A 21,914-nucleotide genomic window follows, 5' to 3' on the forward strand; every position below is an offset into this window, starting at 1 on the left:
AATTTCTTTTCGTGCGTCATACGTCTGATCGAATTTTCGCTAAAGAAATATTTACTTCAATTTGTTTGAAGAATCTGCAAGTGAGAAAAAGAGAGGAAAAAGGTGAAAAAACAAGGATCTCGTTGAGAAATGGATTAGGGAGATAGCTTCTATCACTGCTATAGATAGGCGATGGAGAAAATCTATACACATATATATATACGTAACAGACAATCGACCGATTTTGTTCGTGAAAAATGACCGCAGACTTTGTAGCATGATGCGCGCAGCTATACCGGGTATAAGCAACAGACGCCGGCATGGCAAGAGTCAGTTTGCGTCCGGCACGCGACCGACGAGGTCGGTCGTGCTTCGCGAAGTAAGATTAGCTTCGCAGTGTTCGTATCGACGTTTCTTCGGCCTTGGGACACGGGATAACCATATCAGGATGATGCAAAACGTCGTTTCTATGCGAACGGCGCTGGTTTAATTCGCGATTAAAGCTCGATCAAGATGTGCGTTGTGTGCAGAGAGCGAGTCTCTTCGCTCGATTCGCCCGTATAAACTTGGATGTTCGCTCGCACGTGACGTGAGCGGTGCTCCAATATTGACGTATTAAGGTTTAAACGTTTAACAACTTAATGACAAACTATCGTTGAATGTGTGACGGGTTCGCGCACGAGATCTCGAATCGTATTCTAAGTGCGGAGTGATGAATCTAGCCATAATGCCCCTCGATTGAATGCGAAAGATTCGAGCAAAATTCTATTAGGTAATTTCGTGTCGCGTGTATCGTGAGTGCGTATACATCAGAGTTGCATTATTTAAAAAAAAAGTATTTCGAGCACCGAACATTTTTATGAAAGGAAATGTGTGTATAAAGGAAATAAAGAACTACGAGAACATGTATTTAATGTCCTAGTAGTTTAAAGAAGCAAGCGCACGAAATCCAATTCTTTTACGTCAAAGGCACCGTTGAAAAAACGTATTGGGAGAATGAAAAATATTTGTCGATGGGATAGAACGTAAAAAAAAGTAACAAATGTTGGAGAAAAAAGACATTTTTTTTAGTTTTTGAAAGCAGTTGTGGAATACTTCCATCTTGCGTATTGACTTTGTCAGCTTTCTGCATCCATTCAAACATTTATTGCAACCAAATTGTAATTCATATCTAAATTACGCGAATACGTATCAATGAGTAAATTGTCGACTAAGTAATTGCATTTCCTGTTGCAAAACATTTGAAATCATTTCTACGACGAACATTTTCTTACAACTATTTCCTATTGCGTTTTGCAGGAGATTAACAATTTTTCACGCGACTAAAAAAAGATATTGAATTATGTGCGGCGTTGTACGTATGAAAAGGAAAATCGTTGATAGAATCTCTATTTAAAAAAATGATGATAAATGATGAGTCGCATACGCGATCGGTTATCACCAGTATTGATTTTGATGAATCGATTTTATATCGTAATAATCAATTTCATTGATTGATATCCGCCTTTAATTGATATCCGCGCTAGACTTGGCTATATACCATTGAATTTGGAACTTTATTGAATTTGGCGTCGCCACGTAGTGCACGATCTGTAATAAACTTAGGTCTACAGGCTACGTGTAATTGAGCTCGATAAATACGTTAAAGCAATCTCCCGATACGGAACGAAAATGTTATACAGAATCATAAGGAGTAGCTTAACTTGTGTTATAAACGGAAAGAATGCTGGCTTCGTACATTTTTCGAGATCACTTTCTTGATTATTTTCAAAGACAAAACCTTTTTTCATTCTATCTTCTTTAATTTGTAAAAATCCTTTTGTATCTCTTTCAATTATTATATTTTTCTTAAAAAATAAATTGTAATTATAACATATTAAAAAAAGTTTTATAAGAGAAAGACAGCTAGAAATAATATTAAATATTATATTAATGAGAATGAAACGCGAAAGAATCAAAACGATATCTTTGAAAATTTTTGTTTTATGCAGAACTGAGTTGAATATAAAGTCAAGATTCTTCATTTATGCACTCTTTTAACGTGCTTATAATTTTGATATACCGTGTTTTATATTTGTCATTTGCATCATTTATCCGTCAAGGGATCAAGCGATTAATTTCTCGCGACCTTTCTAGCATCATTACATATTTACTCCAGACAGGGCGCGCCTTCTTATTTTTGCAATGCATTGAATATTTTCCCTGGCGTGCTATTTGCGTATTTTCTTTCTGTCCTTTTCAATTTTTAGTTACATTTTATTGGAAGCATCAATTTTATTGTAACCGAATGCAAACATTTGTGTTACGATAATTAATAATTAGCGTCACATTAACAACTGAGATTTTTGCTTGTGCAAAATAATGGTATTTAACAACGTTCTTTTATACAAATAATTTTAAATATAGTGCAAAAATGTTTAAAGATCCAGAAAGAAAAAGATGAAGAGAAAAAGCGAGAGCAAGATATTTCCTACTATATAAAATATTTTCGGTATAAAATGGTCATACAAAATCATATTTGTAGCTTTTAAGAGAACATGATGGCGATGATAAAACCATTACTGAGAAAATGTTTAACGTCATTTGCATCTTTAAGTTAATTCATTTCTCTTCTCTTTTTTTTTTGCTCTTTCCAGTTAGTACTTCATATCTTTCGAGAGGTAATTAAAGTGAATCAGAATGTCTAATTAACGAATTTCCTTGTTAATCACATTAGAGATAAAAGTTGGAGATAAAATATAAGAAGATGACTGGAGATAACTGAATTGTGTCATGTTATCTTGTTACATCTATAGTTTTAAGTAACGTGTTGAAAAATTACATGATAATGTTAAAGAAAAGAAATTAATCGGAAGATAAATTTTGATAAATCCTCTTACAATAAATGTGATAATTATGCTTCCGTCTTCTGAAAAGCTCACGTATATAATCTGATATTAATGCAGCCTTTGTTAGACTAATAAGAGAAATCGACCTCGTCAGTGAGGACTCGGTTAAGTTACTTTAAGCGAATTAATCGTCCGACGAGAGAGAACCCAGGCCGTAACAAACTATCGCCTACTTCAAAGATAACGTCGCGTATTCTCGTTACGAGAACTTTGCAGATTCCATTAAGACTTGAACGCGCGTCTTGCTTGATGTTCCCGTGTCGCTTCATGAATGATGCATTCCCATCTCGGCATTGCATCCGTTTCCCCCTCTGTTTATTTGACGCTGATATCGCGGCAATATCGGTGGCCGTTTGCTCTCTCTCGACTTCTCGGAATCCTCGGTAAGGGGCATGGGAATCAATTTTTCGAATAGCCGCTGGTATCTCGCTTACTCCAGAGATTGCGAAGACTCGCAAGCTCTAAAAGACCTCTGTGGACATTTCAAATTGGTTAGGAAATATGAAGCGTGCTCTTTGCTGAAAGAAGCTTCGCGGTTCAAATGTTTAATAATCATAAGATCATGTTTATATCTTGATTCAGAAATCGCGAATTAATTTGCGCGATTTTTGTTGCACAAAATAATTATTGCCTTATTTATAATATAAATATTTATAATATTATAAATATTAATTATTATTAAATACTATAAATGCTAATTATTATTAAATACTAGAAAAATTATTTGCTATTAATATTTATTATTAAATATTATAAATACTAATATTAAAAATAAACATTATTTGTAATATTAAATTTAATACATTTGTACGTTCACTTTATTACCATAAGAAGAGAGATTCCTCATCTAATTAATTGAAAGTCTGACTGGGATAGAAAACAGTTTCTATAGCAGAACGCTTATACTTACATTTAGTAAATAACGGCCGGCACTTTTACGCAACTGCTGAGATGCGACCTAAAACATATTAAATTGTCGAGTTATATGAAATACTGAAATTCTTTCGATACGATATTTTACGGCACGGAGATAATACTACTTGTTCATAAAACTGTGATATGTGCTACATTTCTCTTTACGACGTGAGCCGTAATACAAACTATTATTTTCTTACTCGATGTAATGGTCTTCTACAAACAATGTCGTAAAGATTGAATCTTCTGAAGAACGGCCTTTCGTGCGCTCTTTTTCCTACCGAGGAGGCATGTTCCTTTTTATGATAATAATACAAACCATTATAAATATATCTTTGAAAGAATTTCTAGAAGGCATTTATGTATAAATGAAGCGATTGCAAAGGAACTGTATAACGACGAGGTAACAATTTGTAAAAGTTTTAACGAGGAGGTAACGCAATTACTTTTATTTCACATTTTCGTAATCATAAATATCGTATAAACAAGTTGATTCATTGGTTGATTAATAATGTCCTTTACCTGATGCTGTCCAGCTGTTACAGTAACAGTAGACAGTTAAAATGATGAACAATCTAGCAACACATCAGAGCCTAAAAAAAGTCGCTCGTGTTATGCAACCTCGATGTAAACGCACTTTACGCATATCTTCGAAAATAAATAACGATCCGAGCTGTTCTGTTCCGGTTCAGATATTACTGTGACGAGAGAGAGAGAAAAAGAGAAACGGGAAACTTATAAATACCGGTGGAAGTTGGATGGGGGGACGTTTCTCAAAATGGACGAGTACGCCCTCGTTATATCTCACGAAGTTGCGCCCAGACTGGCGCGAAGGGACTCGGGAACTATGAGAGTATCTCTTCCGTTGACCTCGTTCAGGAGGCACAGCGGATGCGTCTCCACGCTTTCACGAGTTAAACCGCATCCGAAATTGGTGTACGTCGCAGTCCCGTAAGTTTTCCGCAATTGTTATTATTGTTCATTCTAATTTGCGACTCTCGCGGAGTAAAGATAACGAAATCTGCACGAAGAGAATTTTCCCTTCAATTTTACCCTGAAAATCATGGTAATCGTAGGATAATATGGTGTTGGAAGAATTTTATAAGAGTTTCTCCGATTAATATTTACCACAATAAAAAATATTAATAGGTGCACAGTAAATTTTACTATGTACATAGTAAAATTAATCGAGTATATTTTATATCTTATTGTGGTAGATATTGATATTTTTATTGTGGTAAATATTAATCAGAAAAACTCTTCCAATACCCCATATTGTCCCACGATTACCATGATTTTCAGGGTAAATTCTAATAGCAAATTCGATTGGATGCACTAGTGCGCACTGAATGCACATAAAGATAATTGCAAACAATTTTACAATGACATAAGTAATTGAAAAATTAAAATAATTAACAGTCAGAGCTATTATTATTATTATTATTATTCATATTGAACAACAATAATAATAGTTCCCAGTAAGCAAAAAATCATTGCTACAACGTTATTTTTGTTGGCAAGTATATAGTTTTTAACATTGTATGCAACATCATTATGAACAAACTTTGACATCGATTTAGAGGTTTCGGTAATGTTGAAATTAACGTTTTTAAAATATTTTATTAATATTTTGAGCAATATATGTGTGTGTTATTAAATAATATTTTTAAAACATTTATAAAACATCAGTTAAAATATTTTTTTAGAATATTTATTAATAATATTTTAAACATATATTTATATATATATAAAACATTATATCATAACGTTTAGAAAATTTATATAAAATCAATTATAAAATGTTGATTAAATATTTCTTGCTTACTGGGCTCTTACTATTAATTATTTTTCTTTTTTAATTATTTGTGTGTCATTGTGAACTTGTGTGTGATAAATCTTTATATGTGCACTCAGTGCGTATTAGTGCATCCAATCGAATTCGCTATAAGAGAAAATTTTCTCTGTGTGGCATATAAACAAATTTATTATTTGAAATAATAATTGCATCGGTGTGCCAAAGATGTTTTACATGTCAAAGCGTTTTGTCTGACACGAAAGGAAAGATTCATTAGGAAATGAGGATAATTGACAACGGCTGATAATCCAGCAATCACGGTTATACGCGGATGCCATAAAAGCATACATTACCTCAATGCAATTACTTTAATGCATTCATGCGATAGAACGAACACCTAGCATTTACTAGCTATCATAAAACGAATTTTCATTGTGTGTATGTGTACATATATATGTTACATATATTTATTATTAAGAAATATTTATGTACGCAAATTAAGTGGCTAAACAACTTTTACTCTAATAAAAGTTTATTAGACGTAATTTTTCTATGTTCTTATGTATGCATTTTTCTGAATGAAATGCAGACAGTTTTCGGGGAGCGTTAATTTATGTTTCTCGATATTATCTACCGGCCAATGCAAAATGCGCGGCATTATTAAACCGCGACGGGAAATTCATCATTTATTGTTACTTTTCAACCGTGAACACGACAGGAAATGAACTTGCATTCCGCAATCGATAACTAGACCGTCGACTATCACGGACTAGGCGGATGATCCGAAGAAGAAGCGCGCACGTGTATGCATGTATACAATTACTGGAATGCATTTATATGAACGATGCACTCGTGCACGTAACGTACAATTGGTGCAGGTGGAGCGATATGAATTAAGCGGTATGCGGTGCCAATTAGGAATTTCGGTAAACAATCAATAACACTATTACAGTCGCTAAATTGCACTTCGAGATGCATGATTAATCATTAGTCAATACACGTGATTAATGAGAGATGCGTTCGTCGAGGTGTAACAAGACGTAATCGATACAGACTCGTAGCCGGTTTTGACTGTCAATCGAAACAGTTCAATTCAACTATGCAATTCCTTTAGCGTTAGATCTTAGTTTCAGTTGCTTCTTCCCAGATATTTGTAAATGCATCGGACGATTTAATTAATTTTAATCATATCAGCTGTCAATTGATAAATGGAAAATAAATTGCGGATTTATAATTATACTCTTATTTAACTGCACTCTATTTTGATCAATCAATTATGATATAGAGATCTGTATATAATAAAAAATCAAAAAAATATATTTACCGAGATACAATAAATATATACTCGTTTTTATACGTTTGGAGATTAATGATAGCCCGCTTGGTGAATTGGTTCATGTATATGACATCTATCAAATGCGTGCAAATTTGTCAATCGATGGACGCATGCTTCCTTGCAAACACGGTTTTTCAATAAACAACGGAACAGCTTTTAGGTAGGAATAACAATAATTTTTCCTGCAACGAATTTTTTGCAAACCCCAAACTGGCAAAAAAGGATTGTGCAATAATGTCAGTTGCCATTTTTGCAAATTAAACCAATCAATTGTTTAGTTTTTTAAGAGCTCTTATCTTGTATTAAATTACGTCGAACGTTCACGTGTGATCGTTAAAATTCGCTGTCAATCTCTGACATCGTATATTTCAAGCTCAAGCTTGTAACGATATTTTGCATGTATATATACATATTATATACATATATAAAAATTCGTTGCAGGAAAAATTATATATATATATATATATATATATTAAAAAACATAGTTTAGTGAAGCACGTCTCGGAGATTTCCTAGCAAATAGGCGCGGCCTAGGAATTGCGGAAGCAACTATTAATGACATTTATATTTCAGCTGCAACAAATATTAGCTGTCTAGGCTTGGTCCTATCACGTACAAACAAAACGCGCCTCGTCCCGTCGCGTGCCTCAAGCTGGAGAAACAAATATTTTCGTATTCGGAAATCGCTTTTGTAAATCGTAAATACGCGAGCGGTTGCTCTGCGATACATTTTTTTTATCAATTGCATTCATAATCAGCTTGCGCGAGCCGCAACCGCGACCGCTATCATCAACAATGTCGGGCAATTACTCACTGAATGGCAAGGTTACGAGATTAATCATAGTTTACATAATACGACGTAATATTGTTATCGTGGATGAGAAAACGTCGCGGATATATAGACGCGCTTACAATATTCTCTCACAAAGTAAACGAAAAAAATTTAATTAAATGACGGAAGCATTATTGCAGGCGGACTACCGTGACCACGGTAACTACTTGCTTCCGACTTTATAGATTCCTTCAAAATATGCAATTTTTTTTTACGACATTATCATAAATACAATGGCGCACGTTAAAATAAATACCAGAGCTATTTTATTTTCGTTTAAGTTGTGTTCACTTTTCAAGAGTTTGATCGAGTCGATTATTTTCTCTTAAGAAAAATTGAATTTACGTCTACTATGAATATCTAATATGATACACATGTCTTTTTTCATATAACTTTCGTTCTTTTTTTCTATTTATTTAAAGTTTGCCTTTTAAATTATCAAATATTATATTTCATGATCTATATAGAAATGAATGAAGATTGTACTACTTAACGGTTATCAATTGAACGTGAGAAATATTAAGTTCTTTCGAAAATAGTGCTAAAGTCGGTTTACATGTGTATAATATATGAAAAAAATAAGTGTACAGAAGAAAATTTTGAAGTAATGAAATTTCCGCTCCAGTTAATAATTCTCTCGTGCCTTAATTAGATGTATTTATGACGTAACGTGAGCCAAAAAGGATACAACTCAACGTCTCTTGGCTGGTAAGGAGATGCTTGCCCTCGTTAGTATAACGAGGAAGATTTTACCACGCATTTTGCGCTTTATCTAGATTTAGCCCTGTCGACAATTTTTTTTCTATCTGCAACATGTTGATCATATCCGGCGACTGCGATATTCCGCATAATTAATTTCTTTTCGATTTGAATCTTGGATCTTAAATACTGTAATATACTGTATAATACTTAAAAAATTATTTTTATATTAATGTAATTAATTTATTTTAAAATCAATATAAAAATAAGTACATATGGCGAAGTTTGATTCCATTATTTAAGGCGTATAGTATTAGTTTTTTTTTTTTTTGAGTTGGTGTCCGAAATTCAATTAAAGTTCGAGATATATCGAATTGTTTCACGGAACATAGGTACAACATATGTACCGTTTCCAGGACGTTGAAAAATAGTGCATTCTTTTCACGCTGCTTTATTGCGAAATGGGCCGCGTTCGTGTAGGCTATCTCAGAGATATTTATTTTTATAAAAGCGTTATTCCACTTATGTTTCTCAACTTCCAATGCATCTATTTTGGTTCGCGTACGAGCCTACATGTGTTGAATTGAAAACATCGAATAGCTGTTTTCATTGAATCCCAACGAAAGTTGGACATGAAGTTAATCTCAGTCATTATTTGCAGTGAGAAATGCATATAAGTCAATAATACAGTTGATTAAAAAATTTAAGAGACAAGATATTAATTGAAACAATGAAATAAATGCGTTTTATAAATATATTTTCTCGTACCAGAAAAACACGTTTCGAAGAAAAGCTAATTAATTTTATTTATTACTTTATACAGAGTGCCAAGCACATGATACACATTTTACACATTTATAGATTATAGAAATTCATCAAGTTGTCCGGACTTGCTATCAATATATTTCAATGCGCGCGTGCTCCATTCATCATGTTCAAAATATCGAAGCAATATTATATTATAGTCATACTCTTCATCCTACGCGATTATGAAACGAAGGCCACATTTTGTGTCCCCATGCGATGATCTAAGGTGACGACACGGTACGATTCATAAACCCGTTTTATCGTATCAGAACCTGTCGAGGTGAAGAAAAATTCATTAGGGTTTATGTGAATCTCAACCGTGTCTCTCTCGCTGATATAAAATAAAGGAAAAAAAGAGTCGCGCAAAGTTGTTCATCCCCCGGGTATTGGAAAGACAATTTTGCGCGCCGCGCGAGTTTTACGGGGTGAAAAATGTTCAGCTCGCTTCTCTAATGAGGGTTTACATTTCTCATTACAGTTTCGACGTGGAAAATGGCGCCTCGACATTGGACGGCGGCGCCGGCGGCGGTGGCGGTGCCTCGCCGAGCGCGGGACTCGTTCTTCAGACACTGCCCCAGAGAAGGGAAAGCTTCCTGTACCGAAGCGACAGCGACTTCGAGATGTCGCCGAAGTCGATGTCTCGAAACAGTTCCATCGCCAGCGAGAGGTGAGCAGCCTTATTTTTCAATGGATATACCCATCTCTTCGCGCGCGCGAAATACCGCGTTACGGCGTTATAAATCGATTATCCCTAAATCGATCGGGCTTATATGTGAATAACGCCAAGACAACGCGTATCGAAGGAAGGCTGCTTCGACGTTGCTCGGGCGAAAAAATCGTAATACCCATTTGACCGCGCGCGTAAAGGAGGATTTATTGGTATTACAGTGAATATATCGAGACTGGGAAGAGTCGAAAGTCACACGTGATTTATGATGACACGTCTCGGTTATTTAATTATTTATTAGGCGTGTGATCTTATAATGACATTTCTCACGTTGCACTTGAATGCACGTTTATAAGTGAACGCATTAATCGTTTTATGATTTATATTTTTCTTTTATCTTCGATCTAGCGATATTTTTTTTGTGAGCTTTTCTGTTGGATACTCAACTATACTTTGCTCTAGAAGTCGTACTAAATAATAAATCGATATTTACATGAGAACTATTTTACTAAACAAGTTTCTCCACAACTTATTTTTTTATGTAAACGATACATGAAAATATGTACAAATCTCAGAATTTAATTTAAAACCCGTCTCGTTAAAAATACAAAATCATAAACGTCGAAGCAGCGTTCACACGATTATGAAAACGTGGCAAATTAATATAATGTTTCGTGTACAAAGAACCATTCTGCCTTATTTATTCATTTAAATTGCAATTTGGACTATTGATTTTTAAGAATTGTTTTGCTTAAAATTCAAAATTACATTGTAATATACACATATGTTTTATATAAAATTTCTAATATGCATGCACACATTACGGCACGTTCCTGTTTTACATTTTCGCGCCTGAAATTTTGGTTATTAAAAAAAAATATATGAATCATGTGATACACAATTCTCTCTTGCTCTAATATTTATCGTATCTGAATTTATGGCAAGAGAAACGAGCTGGTAATCATTTGGTGCCAATCTGTAGTATCGTTGGAGGTTGTGAGGACATTTTTGCGGCAACGAAGGGAACGCGTATCGATAATGCAGGTGCCTCTTGCAAAGTTTCACTACGGTTGGAACTGGTTGGAACTTTGGTAGATTACTCGATGAACCTGGTGGATAACACAGGAGATTCTTGTCGGTGGCGCCGGGATTGCTTATCGCGGCAAGATACTATGTTATCTACCTAGACGGGTATTCAAATGATTAACACGTTGCATATCAATGCATACTAATTATGACACGTGTTTGACAAACTTGACTTTACAATTTTGCAACTAAATTAAGATGAACGATCTCTTCGTTGCCTACAATTGGAATTTACTACTATAGTCCTACAACTGTACGCAAACAATCCATGATTCATCTTCGTGCTTTTATGTACCTTGATCAATTTCGTAGTCTTTTGATAACGATGATGTTTATTAGTTTTTTTCTTCATATCACACTATTTCACTTGCATTCTATCGCCCAGATGATCGACGAGATGATGCTTCTACCTATGCTATCGTAGATAGCGTTATAATTTTATGATAATAATATTAATACGTGCAAGAGAGTAAAATGTTAGTCGTTGTACAATATTTGCAAAGTTTTAATCTAGTACGATAATATTGCATATATTGATGCAAAGTTAGAAGCAATTTAGAAGCATCACCTATCATCTATTGTACTTAAGTGTTTTATCGTCGCTAGTGGATGTTGGGATGTGACGATATGATGTATGTGATCCTTGGGTTGCAGGTTCAAAGAGACAGAGCTTCCTGTTGAGCGAGCGTATGTACTCGATCCTATTATCTAACTCATCTCGTTTTATTTTACATTCGAACTCTACACTAACAAAGTCGTTCTGTATCCTTGTGCATGACAATGATCGCTGTAATACGACGATCAAATAATATTTGAATAATATACAATTGGACAATCGTTCCTCGATTAATTCTATACACTTTATTCGTGTAGAGTTCGTATCATATTATGAGATTTTATGTTTAACATTTTTACGGATGTCGCCTATCTGTCGCTAAATTTAATTAATTAATGCCGATCTTAATGCAATTTTTCTGTAGTGTAGTCACTTAGAGACGAGATTTTGCGCCACACTATCACTAAAATCGCAGCTATAATTGTCTGTCAAAAGAAAGAGAATTAAAAGGGTGAATTTAAAAAATTTAACTTGATGCGCGATTATCGTTTTATTAATTTAATTTGATATTTTTTATTGATTGCTCTCTATTAAAGTTCATTATCAGATTAGAAAAAAATGGCAAAATTATGACAATATAATCCACGCTTACAACTATATCAAAACTATATAGTGGTTCTTTATTATTTCTCAATTATATTATCCGTCAATATTTCCTCGATTATTTCTTGATCATCCATTAATTACGGGACCGAGTAAACTCCATACAAGTTCGCATCTATCACACGTACACTGCAGCGAACACACACACACACACATGCACACACATACATATACACATTGCAGCGAACACACACAGCTTTAGAGCATAAGATAATATAAATCTTGCGCTTATATATTGTATATTTAACAGCAACGTTGCTTATGATATAACATACTTTATAATATAGCTACATTGCTAATATTTATAGCGTAGATTTAGATGGCCAAAAATGGGAAAAATCTAACATGGAGTTTTGTGCATCATTTTTGAATCGCAAAGATATGATTAATGAAGATTATTTGTTGCGTGCAGTAATATTGTTTCGCTGCCGATTTTTTTATTTTGAAAGTTTTGAATATGTCGCCAAATTATATGCAAAATTAGACGATGCGCTTGTCTATCAATTTTTTGCCTGGAAATTTTTTATTTCATACGCGGTGAAACGAACTTGACGATAATACGATGTAACGTTTGCGAGCGCGATTATGATAACCTTTCGTATATTTTGTGAGTTAAGCATAAGTATACTAACCGCATGCTGAACATAGTTGAACGTTGTCGAATAAATATGAATTCTTATTTTCAGGATATTTACCGATCAGTACAGGTAAGTTTGCATCACATCACGTAATTTAAGCGTATTCGTTCGCGATGTCGTTACAAACTGTATGATTGGATGAATGCGTGTTTCGTGCACTATCGTGATTAACGTTAAATTTATCACAATATAATTGCATCATATCTTCTATTTTACAAAAATAGATTTCAACGATTTTTATCTATGCTCATCTCGGCGGAAAGATATGATTTGGGAGAATTAAAATTGCGGAAGCTTCTTGCACGACATCATATAATGATACTAGCGAATGATAAATTGCCGATCTAATGGAAAAGCATTTTTTTATGCAGTTATACAATAATGAGAAATTATTTCTTAACGTTGCAAGATACGAACTGATAATGTTTTATGCAATTATATATACATATATATATTTTTTGCGATTACTGTACTATATATATATCAGTTATTATTCTTCATTGTGACAACACAGTTTCGCATGCGGATCTCATTTTATGTTGGAATGAGTGCAACGCGAGTGCACACGAGAGGGACTGCAGACTGTGCAAATATTTTTATCTAAAGTGGCGTTAACGCACGCCGATTGATAGCATAGGATGCAATTCACTTGCATGTCATGACACATAAACGCCTATCGTTTTCCAGAAACACTTGTACACATTTTATATTACACTAAAAGTTTTACACTTGATAGTGTAAAAATATCTTTTCGCACATAAACCGAGATATATAATGAAATTATGAAAAATTTCTCTTCATCGGAATATATTTTGAAAAATATATTTCGGCGAATCAATACAAATAGGAATAAAGCACATTTTTCCGATCTATTATTTTCCGTTTCTATTCTCTTCCGGATCGATTGTTATATAAAGCAGAAACGGTAACTTGATAATAACTTTGCCGGAGTGAAAATATTAAAATAGTAAAAGGTAAATTAAGAATTTAATTATTTAAGTCTTTATTTGTTGCGAACGGAAGATTGCTAAACGCGGCCCGCGGAAATTGTGTCTGACAGGCTTGAAATTAGATTTTCCGATGAGCGCGGCGATTATTTCTGGCGTCACGACTCGATCACCGTTAACGACACTTCGTGGGCATGTGCTTGTACACACGCGAGTGGTATGTAACAACTTTAACTACCAGCTTCGTTTACGATCGCACAGGAAACACCGCTAGTCTCGCTGCACACGAGAATACAATGGAACATTGCTCTTGTAAGAGGGTTACGCCTCGTATAACAGTATATATATATGTGTGTGTGTGTGTTATAAACTTTGTCTCTTCTCCGGACATATATACCAACATACTTTTTTCCCTCGCGGAAATTTTGTCATTCACGGCGCGTATAACATATTCGAGATAATCGAATGAAGTATAGGAATATAAAATTCATTTAATTATTAGCATAAATCAGTCGGAAGGTTGCCAGAGGAACGCGAGCGATCTATCAAAGTCATATATGTTTCAAACCATGTATCTGGAGGACGTCCAATTTAAATTTCTCAGATTGAATGAAAATAGCTGAATGGCTCATCTATAAGCGATGGAATTAATTCTCCAAGTACGATCTTATTCGATAATCGTCAGAAATTTGTCACAATAGATCTGTTACAATCGTATCTGTTTGCTTCATTGTTTGGTGAAATGATACTGCTTGCAAGATTTCTACATTTGTAGAAAACACAAAAAAAAAAAAGAAAAACGTACAATTGATCACATTGTGTTGCATGTGTGCGATTCAGTGCGACCCGTGACCTATCCGACGATATAAACTAGGCAGACTGAATGCGCTTAATTATGGCATTCGTTAGCTTTCTACGCTGTTTTACGCGACACTACGAATTCAATAGAATTGTTTACTTGTTGCGAATAATTCTCGACTGCAATCCCGTTATTCGTTGCTCCTTTATTCAAGAATTCTTTTCAATTAAATATATAAAAATACTACATCTTAAAATGTATTATTATGGCATATTAAAATGTCATCTTTGAATTAATGAATTCAGAAGTAGAATCAGAAATATGTACGATTTACTTTTTTATCGAACGCGCGCGCGTTTCTATCTTTTTTTTATATAATTTTATTCGACACGTTATTTATTCGTCCAATTGCGGAAATTGAGTGATCGTTCTACAAGCAGACAGCTGTTTTCGAGGGTCTCTGGTTACATAATTCTTGATAGCTTCACGCGAAGAAAAGAAAAACATTTATACACATAAAGAAGGGTATGTACGTGTGTGATATATCTATCAAATGCAAATTTCATTAAAAAAATCAATATTTATTGGCGCATAAAATATTAAAAGACTTAGATAATATAACCGTATTTTTTCAGTCTGTGCATAGACGGGTCTATTTTTGCAATCTTTTACATAATCCTTGCTTTGATGAGAAAGAGAAAGATAGAATATGTAATTTTTGAAAGGTGCAAAGAGTGTTTTAGCATATGTAAATTGTTTGCGCATTCATTTATACTTTAAGACACGATGTACAGAAAATATAAAAGCAAAAGGATTATAACTTTTAATATGCTTTATACTCGTAAGAGCATGCAAATTTATTTATCCGCGTTGTAACGAAGAAATAATAATTTCTCTTTAAAATTCGGAGCCTCTAAAAAAAATACGATTTAAGTATTAAAAAAATGCGATATATATAATATCTCTTTAATGATAGTTGAAAGATGTTGATAACTCTAATCGTATTTACACGATGTTACCCGATAAGTGTGCCTTTTTATCTGAGTTAGAAAGATTAAATACACTTAGGTGAATCTTGGCGATTTCGAGATCATTAATAGTGCCTCTTAACGTCGGAGAGGTACGAACGAACAACACATCCGTAATTTTTTTTCTTTTTTGCGACAGAGAAAAACACTTTACGGTGACTTGCGCGATGTTCGACATACAATATCACGCGTCCGATCTCTCGTGAGTGACGTATTGCGCAAAACGATAAAGGAAGTATTTTTTTCTCCCTGATAAAGTGTAAAGAACGTTTTATTATTTAAATTTGTATTATTAGTGACTCGAAATTTTGAGCATTCGAAACAACGTGGCGTGAAATATTGTTGCAAAGTGATCAAAGCAATGACGTTCAACACTAGCATCATTAGCACACTCGGAATCTCTTATAATATCTTTCACAATAGCATCTATTTATTTGTTAAATATATACGTATGTGATTTGTAAGATTAATTATCTTTAAAATTTCCTTTGCATCCAAAAAGTCGATGATCGAATTGATCAATCTTTACTTCATTATCTTGAAAGTTAACAGTAACATTAAATTTGATGAGACATTGCTCGACCAAAATATTTGCTTTTCTATCGAGCATATATATTTTTTTATTATAATTTTCATATATCGTGAATTAAAATGCATTGAACATACGGCGATGTTTTGCTCAGTATGCAGATTGTGCAGTCATAATTAAAATAATTTGTCGATTATGCATTGCGGTACCTGTTGTGTTAATTACAACTGCAAATCCAGCGTAAACAAATGAAGAGACATTGGAATATCGCACATATTCAAGGATCGCTAGCAAAAAGAGATTACAGCCATACATTGCGTTGAAATATTTTATAACTTTGAAATTCTCTGTCTTATTTGGAATTAATAATCGCAGCGATTTTATATCGAATAACATCTAAATAATACTCACCTGATAACGAGAGACGAATACTCAAAGAGAATCTAATAACGAATCCGGTTGGATGCACTATTGTGCACTGAGTGCACATAAAGGTTATTGCATATCATTTCACAATGAAATAAGTTATTAAAAATAAAATAATTAGAATAATTAATACTAAGAGCTATTATTATTGTGGTTGAATATGAATAATGATAATAAGAGCTCTTAGTATTAATTATTTTCCTTTCTAATTACTTGTGCCATTGTGAACTTGCGTGTGATAAATCTTTATATGCACCAAGTGCGCACTAGTAAATACATCCAACCGAATTTGTTATAAAATTATCAGGGATATCCTGTATAAAACATGTGTTTGCAGCATCTCTCGGGAACATCATCCCCTTTATTTTTTTTTTATTTTTTTCTAAACTCGGGTCCTCTCGATAGTGGTAATTACAACTCTGCAACTATACCGGATGGACGGTACGCGCGTAAAGCACATATCCAAGAGTCCATCTTTATTCATTCGTTCTATCACTTGAAAGAGCGACGGCTCCATTCTCGTAGCCGGTCGCAAAGCGGAAGGGAACTCGAGTTGCGCAGTGTCCGCGCGCGCATGCTTCCCGCTCAAATCATCGCCGCCGGGAAATCCCCCCACCTCACCACCCCCGATCCGGGGGGGAAATCTCTGCGAAACCAGAACACCCCGGCCAGTTCGACATCGCGGCAAACACGAGGTGTTCGACGACAATACAGGTTCGGACTCTCGCACGCGCGCGACGCGATTTTCTCGGGAAAATTTCGCGGCTTCTTCTTCCTCCCTTTTTTTCTTTCTCTCTTTCCGAATTTGGACGTATTAAGTCTCGCGCGTGTCATTCCGCGAGTAAAGAAAAAAATACAAAAAACGCCAGCCGTGCGCGTAAGAAGGTAAAGATCGAGGTTCTAGAGAGCTCCGGAGAAAGGGAAAGTTTCCGGATGTGTTTTGTGAGAGACTCGAACGAGACTTTCCATGCGAGGTTGCCTAACGCGGCGAGAGATTTGGATAATTTTAGAATCCGCGGCGAGGATTTTATAAACGGCGGTGCGCGTCGAAATTCTCGCGTTCTTTTAAAAAAGCGAACGTGGAGATACCAAATTTGAGTAAAATTGAAATAATAAACTTACAACTTTTAGAGAAAACTCTTACCTTTTCTCTCAATTTAACTGTGTCACTCTGTTTTTTACAAAATATAAAAAACTAATTATCATAATATAATTATAAATGAAATATTTTTGTATTATATGCATTAAGCACAATATATTATTATAATTATATATGTAAAAATACGTAAATGTAATTTATATAATTGATGAAGAAGGTACAAACATCAGCAAAGCACGTAGATAAGTTTAATCAGTGAAAAGTGAGAATATATCTTATGGAATGTATCTCGGGGCTTTATTACACACGAAGGCACATGCTCGTATTTAATCTCGCTGTTGCGCGACACAACCGCGTGCGCGATATCGACTTTTCATTATACGAGTAATTGGGCGCTCATAGTGAAAAAAAAAAAGTATCACTAGCTATCCCGGTTATCCCGGATTCCGGGGAGGAATTCGCGCACGATCCACTACTCATTGGGCGATATCACGAGTTTGAAATTGCCCTTTGAAGTTGGACAGTTCGCTTAACGAGATAGTCAGTCGCATACACGCGAAACTGTATGGCAAGTTGCCGGGTCAATCGAAAGTTTTTCGTTGATAGCTGTTTGTGCGTGACGCACGACGAAGGGAGAAATTCTGTCGGCAGACAGACAACAGTTTTTCACCCCCAACTCGATCGCGTATCCGAAAATACGTCGCGAATCCCTCTCGTTGCAAAAGCGTCACGTCTTTAATTTTCCAAGTGACATTTGTTTGAATGTAATTTATCATTTTTTATCGCGTACGCGATCGCAGTACAAACGAGATTTCGTAGTTTCGATGACATATGGTTTTATCAATGATCGATAACGTCCCGCGATTATATGAGATCTCGAGACGAGAAGATTTTGCCCGTCACAAAGGACTGCGACGTGTGAACCCACTTCCGAAAATCTTGATTAATCCTTCGGCTGATTGTTCGCGACACATAACATCAATTGATCGATAATGCTCCGATATAATTTAAAGACACGCATTTTCTGTTAAAATATGGGGAGGGGCATCTAACATCGAGTGTTATAAGCGAATCTCGCCGATTAGACCACAATTTTCTGATAATATTTGTCGCTACGTAGATTGAAGCAAGTTAATGCATGAATAATCTGATAAAGGGATAAAAACTAATTGAATCTAAACAGATGCTACCGCGTTAATGCGATAGCATCTGCGCTTGGATTACTTTGTCGTTCGATGTCTTCTGTGCACGTGAGAGAAAAGGAAAAGGAGCAACAAGGCTCTCACGGATTTCAAAAGTTACAAAACGTTATTATGTAATTATGACATTTCTCGCGGAGTATTTCGTTGGAATCTCGATGGAGATCGCGTAATAAAGTTCTCTACTATTGTGTCCGATGCCACATCTCGTATAGCTTTTGCATCAGCGATATATATATATATATATATATATATATATATATATATACACACATATATGTAGAATTATTCTACATATATAAATATATAATGTGGAGTTTTCGAAATATGCTCGCAGATATGATGAAGTAATCGCGCAAAATGATTACATTTTAAGCGACGCCGCAATTGCGAGTAACGTAGTATGACCAATCATGGAAAAATGAGTTATGCGTTATCGGTAGTGTGACAGTAATTGTAGTCATTTTGAGTGTTTTCCGCTCAGAGACATATCTTTACGGGTTTGTAATTAAAGTTTCAAGAAACTTGAAAACATCGTGCATCATCGTTGTTACATTATTATCTGTAATGTGTTTACAAGTTTTCTATAAATATGCAAGAAGCGTATCGCGCCGCGTCACATGTCGTTTTCTCAATTTCAAATATATAGATACTTACCTTTTCCTCGTACTACGAAGATAAGATATCGAACGATTGATTGAACTTTAGATTTTTGTTAATAGAAATTTTTCGGAGAAAAATTCTTTAAATATATTACGAGATGCGTCCAATTTGATTGGGGAAAAAAAGTGGTCGCGCGTGTGTTCTGAAACTTTTCCACATACTATTATTGGGATTATCGGAAATGCAGTCATCGACATTCCTAAGGGGTGTCAAGTACCTCTTTTGACCTCGACGTGAAAAGCTGTTTGTATTTATAGACCTGTTCGACGGTCATGAAGGACTCATATCGAGAGAAATTTCCTTCGAATATAGATTGAATATTACTTAACGATATCACGAATCGCATAAAACTTTATTATTGCTTTTATTACAAAATCTTCTTTTAAAGACAAGATTAGATTCTTCATAAATTTTAATTTCCGATCTTATAAAAGTATCTTAAAATTTTTTTCATTTATTTCTTACACATTTAAAATTGACTCTTATTTTGCTCATAAACTTATGAGAAGTTAATCCTCGATATTTCTATATTTATCCTTATTTTATCAGATTATTCTATAATCTATTCGGATTAAACTTAATGCAATATCTATTTTTATTTGTAGTTTTATTGTAGTAGCAATATGATTATTTAAATTTAAATTACAAAGTATACATTTTTTTGCGAAGTATATATCTTCACGTGACATTGACCTTACATGCATGAATCGAGACACAACAAATTAAATGCAGCAAAGCCTAACGGATATAAAAGCGTTTTTTCGATCAATTCTTTTGTATTTGCCAAGGACAAATAGATTTTAATAATACATTGTAAAATAAATGCAGTAACGAGCTAATAAAGAAGTGCGCAAAAAGAGGGATGCAAAAAAGTTATCTTCACAAAAATTTAATTATGCACCTAGAATGTGTTCAAATTTTATATGTAATTAAATTTTTCGTAAAGATAATTTTTTTGCGTTTCGCGTTTATTAATTCGTTTTACCGTATTTATTTTAGATTCCTCATTCTTTATATCGTTCTCTCCTTCAAGTACGCGTAAATCAGAAGAAAAAGCGCGCCAGTGTTAATAATGAAATACCAGATAAAACGTAAGAAATAACATTTTTCGTTGCGGACGTCTAACATTCTTTCACCGACTCATTTCCGCATTGTTTTCATTCGATCGCTACGCGAATGAAAGATGAACATTGCGGTCTCTCAAATACACACTGCATACTTCGTAACGGAAATATGTTTACGGCATATTCATGGTTAGTGACACATTCAACGTCGCGTAAAATAACACTCTCCGAGTGCTGGTTTTCCTCCAGTAATAAGTCGCTGCTCGCGACTAATATGCTAATTCATCGTCGGCGTATAATTATGTACGTTCAGCAACTTTAACGCCCGGCCAATTTTCGCATTACTTTACAGCTTATCATGAGAAAGATCGCTTATCGCGAGAAGATCGAGACGCCGAAAATATGTTAATTTTTTAAATTTTCTCCGTTTGATAATAAACACGAAAATCGAAAATAAAATAAATCTTATTAATTCATTTAAATATATTGTACTTAAAAATTATATTAGATCTTTTTATTGAATTATTTTGCGTCGCGCAAGAAACGTTATATTCAATCCGATGTCTCCCGCTAATCTGACTTTATTTACGAGATAGTACTCTTATTTGCCTTCGCATTACCGTATTTTCGATCGGACGGTTACGTCGCACAATTTGTAACCTGGTCAAGGCGTCGCGCGCCAATTTACCACTGCCAGCTTAATTTTCGAGATAAAGGGACTGTTGAGCCAAACGACAGTGACGGGAGGATCTAGTCTAATTTGGATAAGTTGGCACTTGGTCTGGTTTATTGCCGTGCAGCCGATAGCATGGTTGATAAAACGGGGTCCGTCCATTGTTCCTAACGCAATATTGTTCGATAGTAGTCTACGAGCAACAGTACATTTTATCTCTTATCGTTAGGACTTTATTACTTAAAACGAAATGCGATCGAAGAAGGAATTTCGTATTTTATTCTTCGATAAGCGAACGTATTTCGAAATTATACAAAAATTCTTTACGAATCGTGACACATGATAATCTTTATTTTTGCATAAATTAAATAATATTTCAGAAAGAAATTTGACGATCTCGCTCTTGATGCTTTTTTTCTGAATATAGCCGTATATTTACGCACGTGCAAACGTATCACTGACGATATTATCGCTATTACGAGATCACGGTGCGGTATTACTTAATGTAGCAACCTTGAGTGGTAATCTGTGCTTTAATCAGGGACTTACGTCGTATCACGAGTTATCTATCTGACGAGGTATAATAAAATAATATCGTACATGACAGTATTAACATGTGTTTTTAC

The 21,914-nt window shown here is 34.6% G+C and overlaps 1 protein-coding gene across 5 annotated transcripts in view; it reads left to right on the forward strand.

Moving 5' to 3' along the window:
• Nucleotides 1-21,914, forward strand: part of dnc (phosphodiesterase dunce) — a 136,426-nt gene that overhangs the window by 63,620 nt on the left and 50,892 nt on the right. For 2 of the 5 annotated variants that reach the window (XM_029302907.2, XM_085480851.1), the window contains exons 3-5: nt 9,730-9,918; nt 11,659-11,691; nt 12,910-12,930. In XM_029302907.2, coding sequence (XP_029158740.1) covers nt 9,730-9,918; nt 11,659-11,691; nt 12,910-12,930 — 243 coding nt within the window. The remainder of the gene's footprint in view (nt 1-9,729; nt 9,919-11,658; nt 11,692-12,909; nt 12,931-21,914) is intronic. The other 3 variants (XM_029302908.2, XM_085480849.1, XM_085480856.1) reach the window with 3 other exon arrangements.

The sequence above is a fragment of the Nylanderia fulva genome, unplaced genomic scaffold (assembly GCF_048542155.1).
Source record: "Nylanderia fulva isolate GAGA-0341 unplaced genomic scaffold, ASM4854215v1 Scaffold1, whole genome shotgun sequence".
NCBI lineage: Eukaryota > Metazoa > Arthropoda > Insecta > Hymenoptera > Formicidae > Nylanderia > Nylanderia fulva.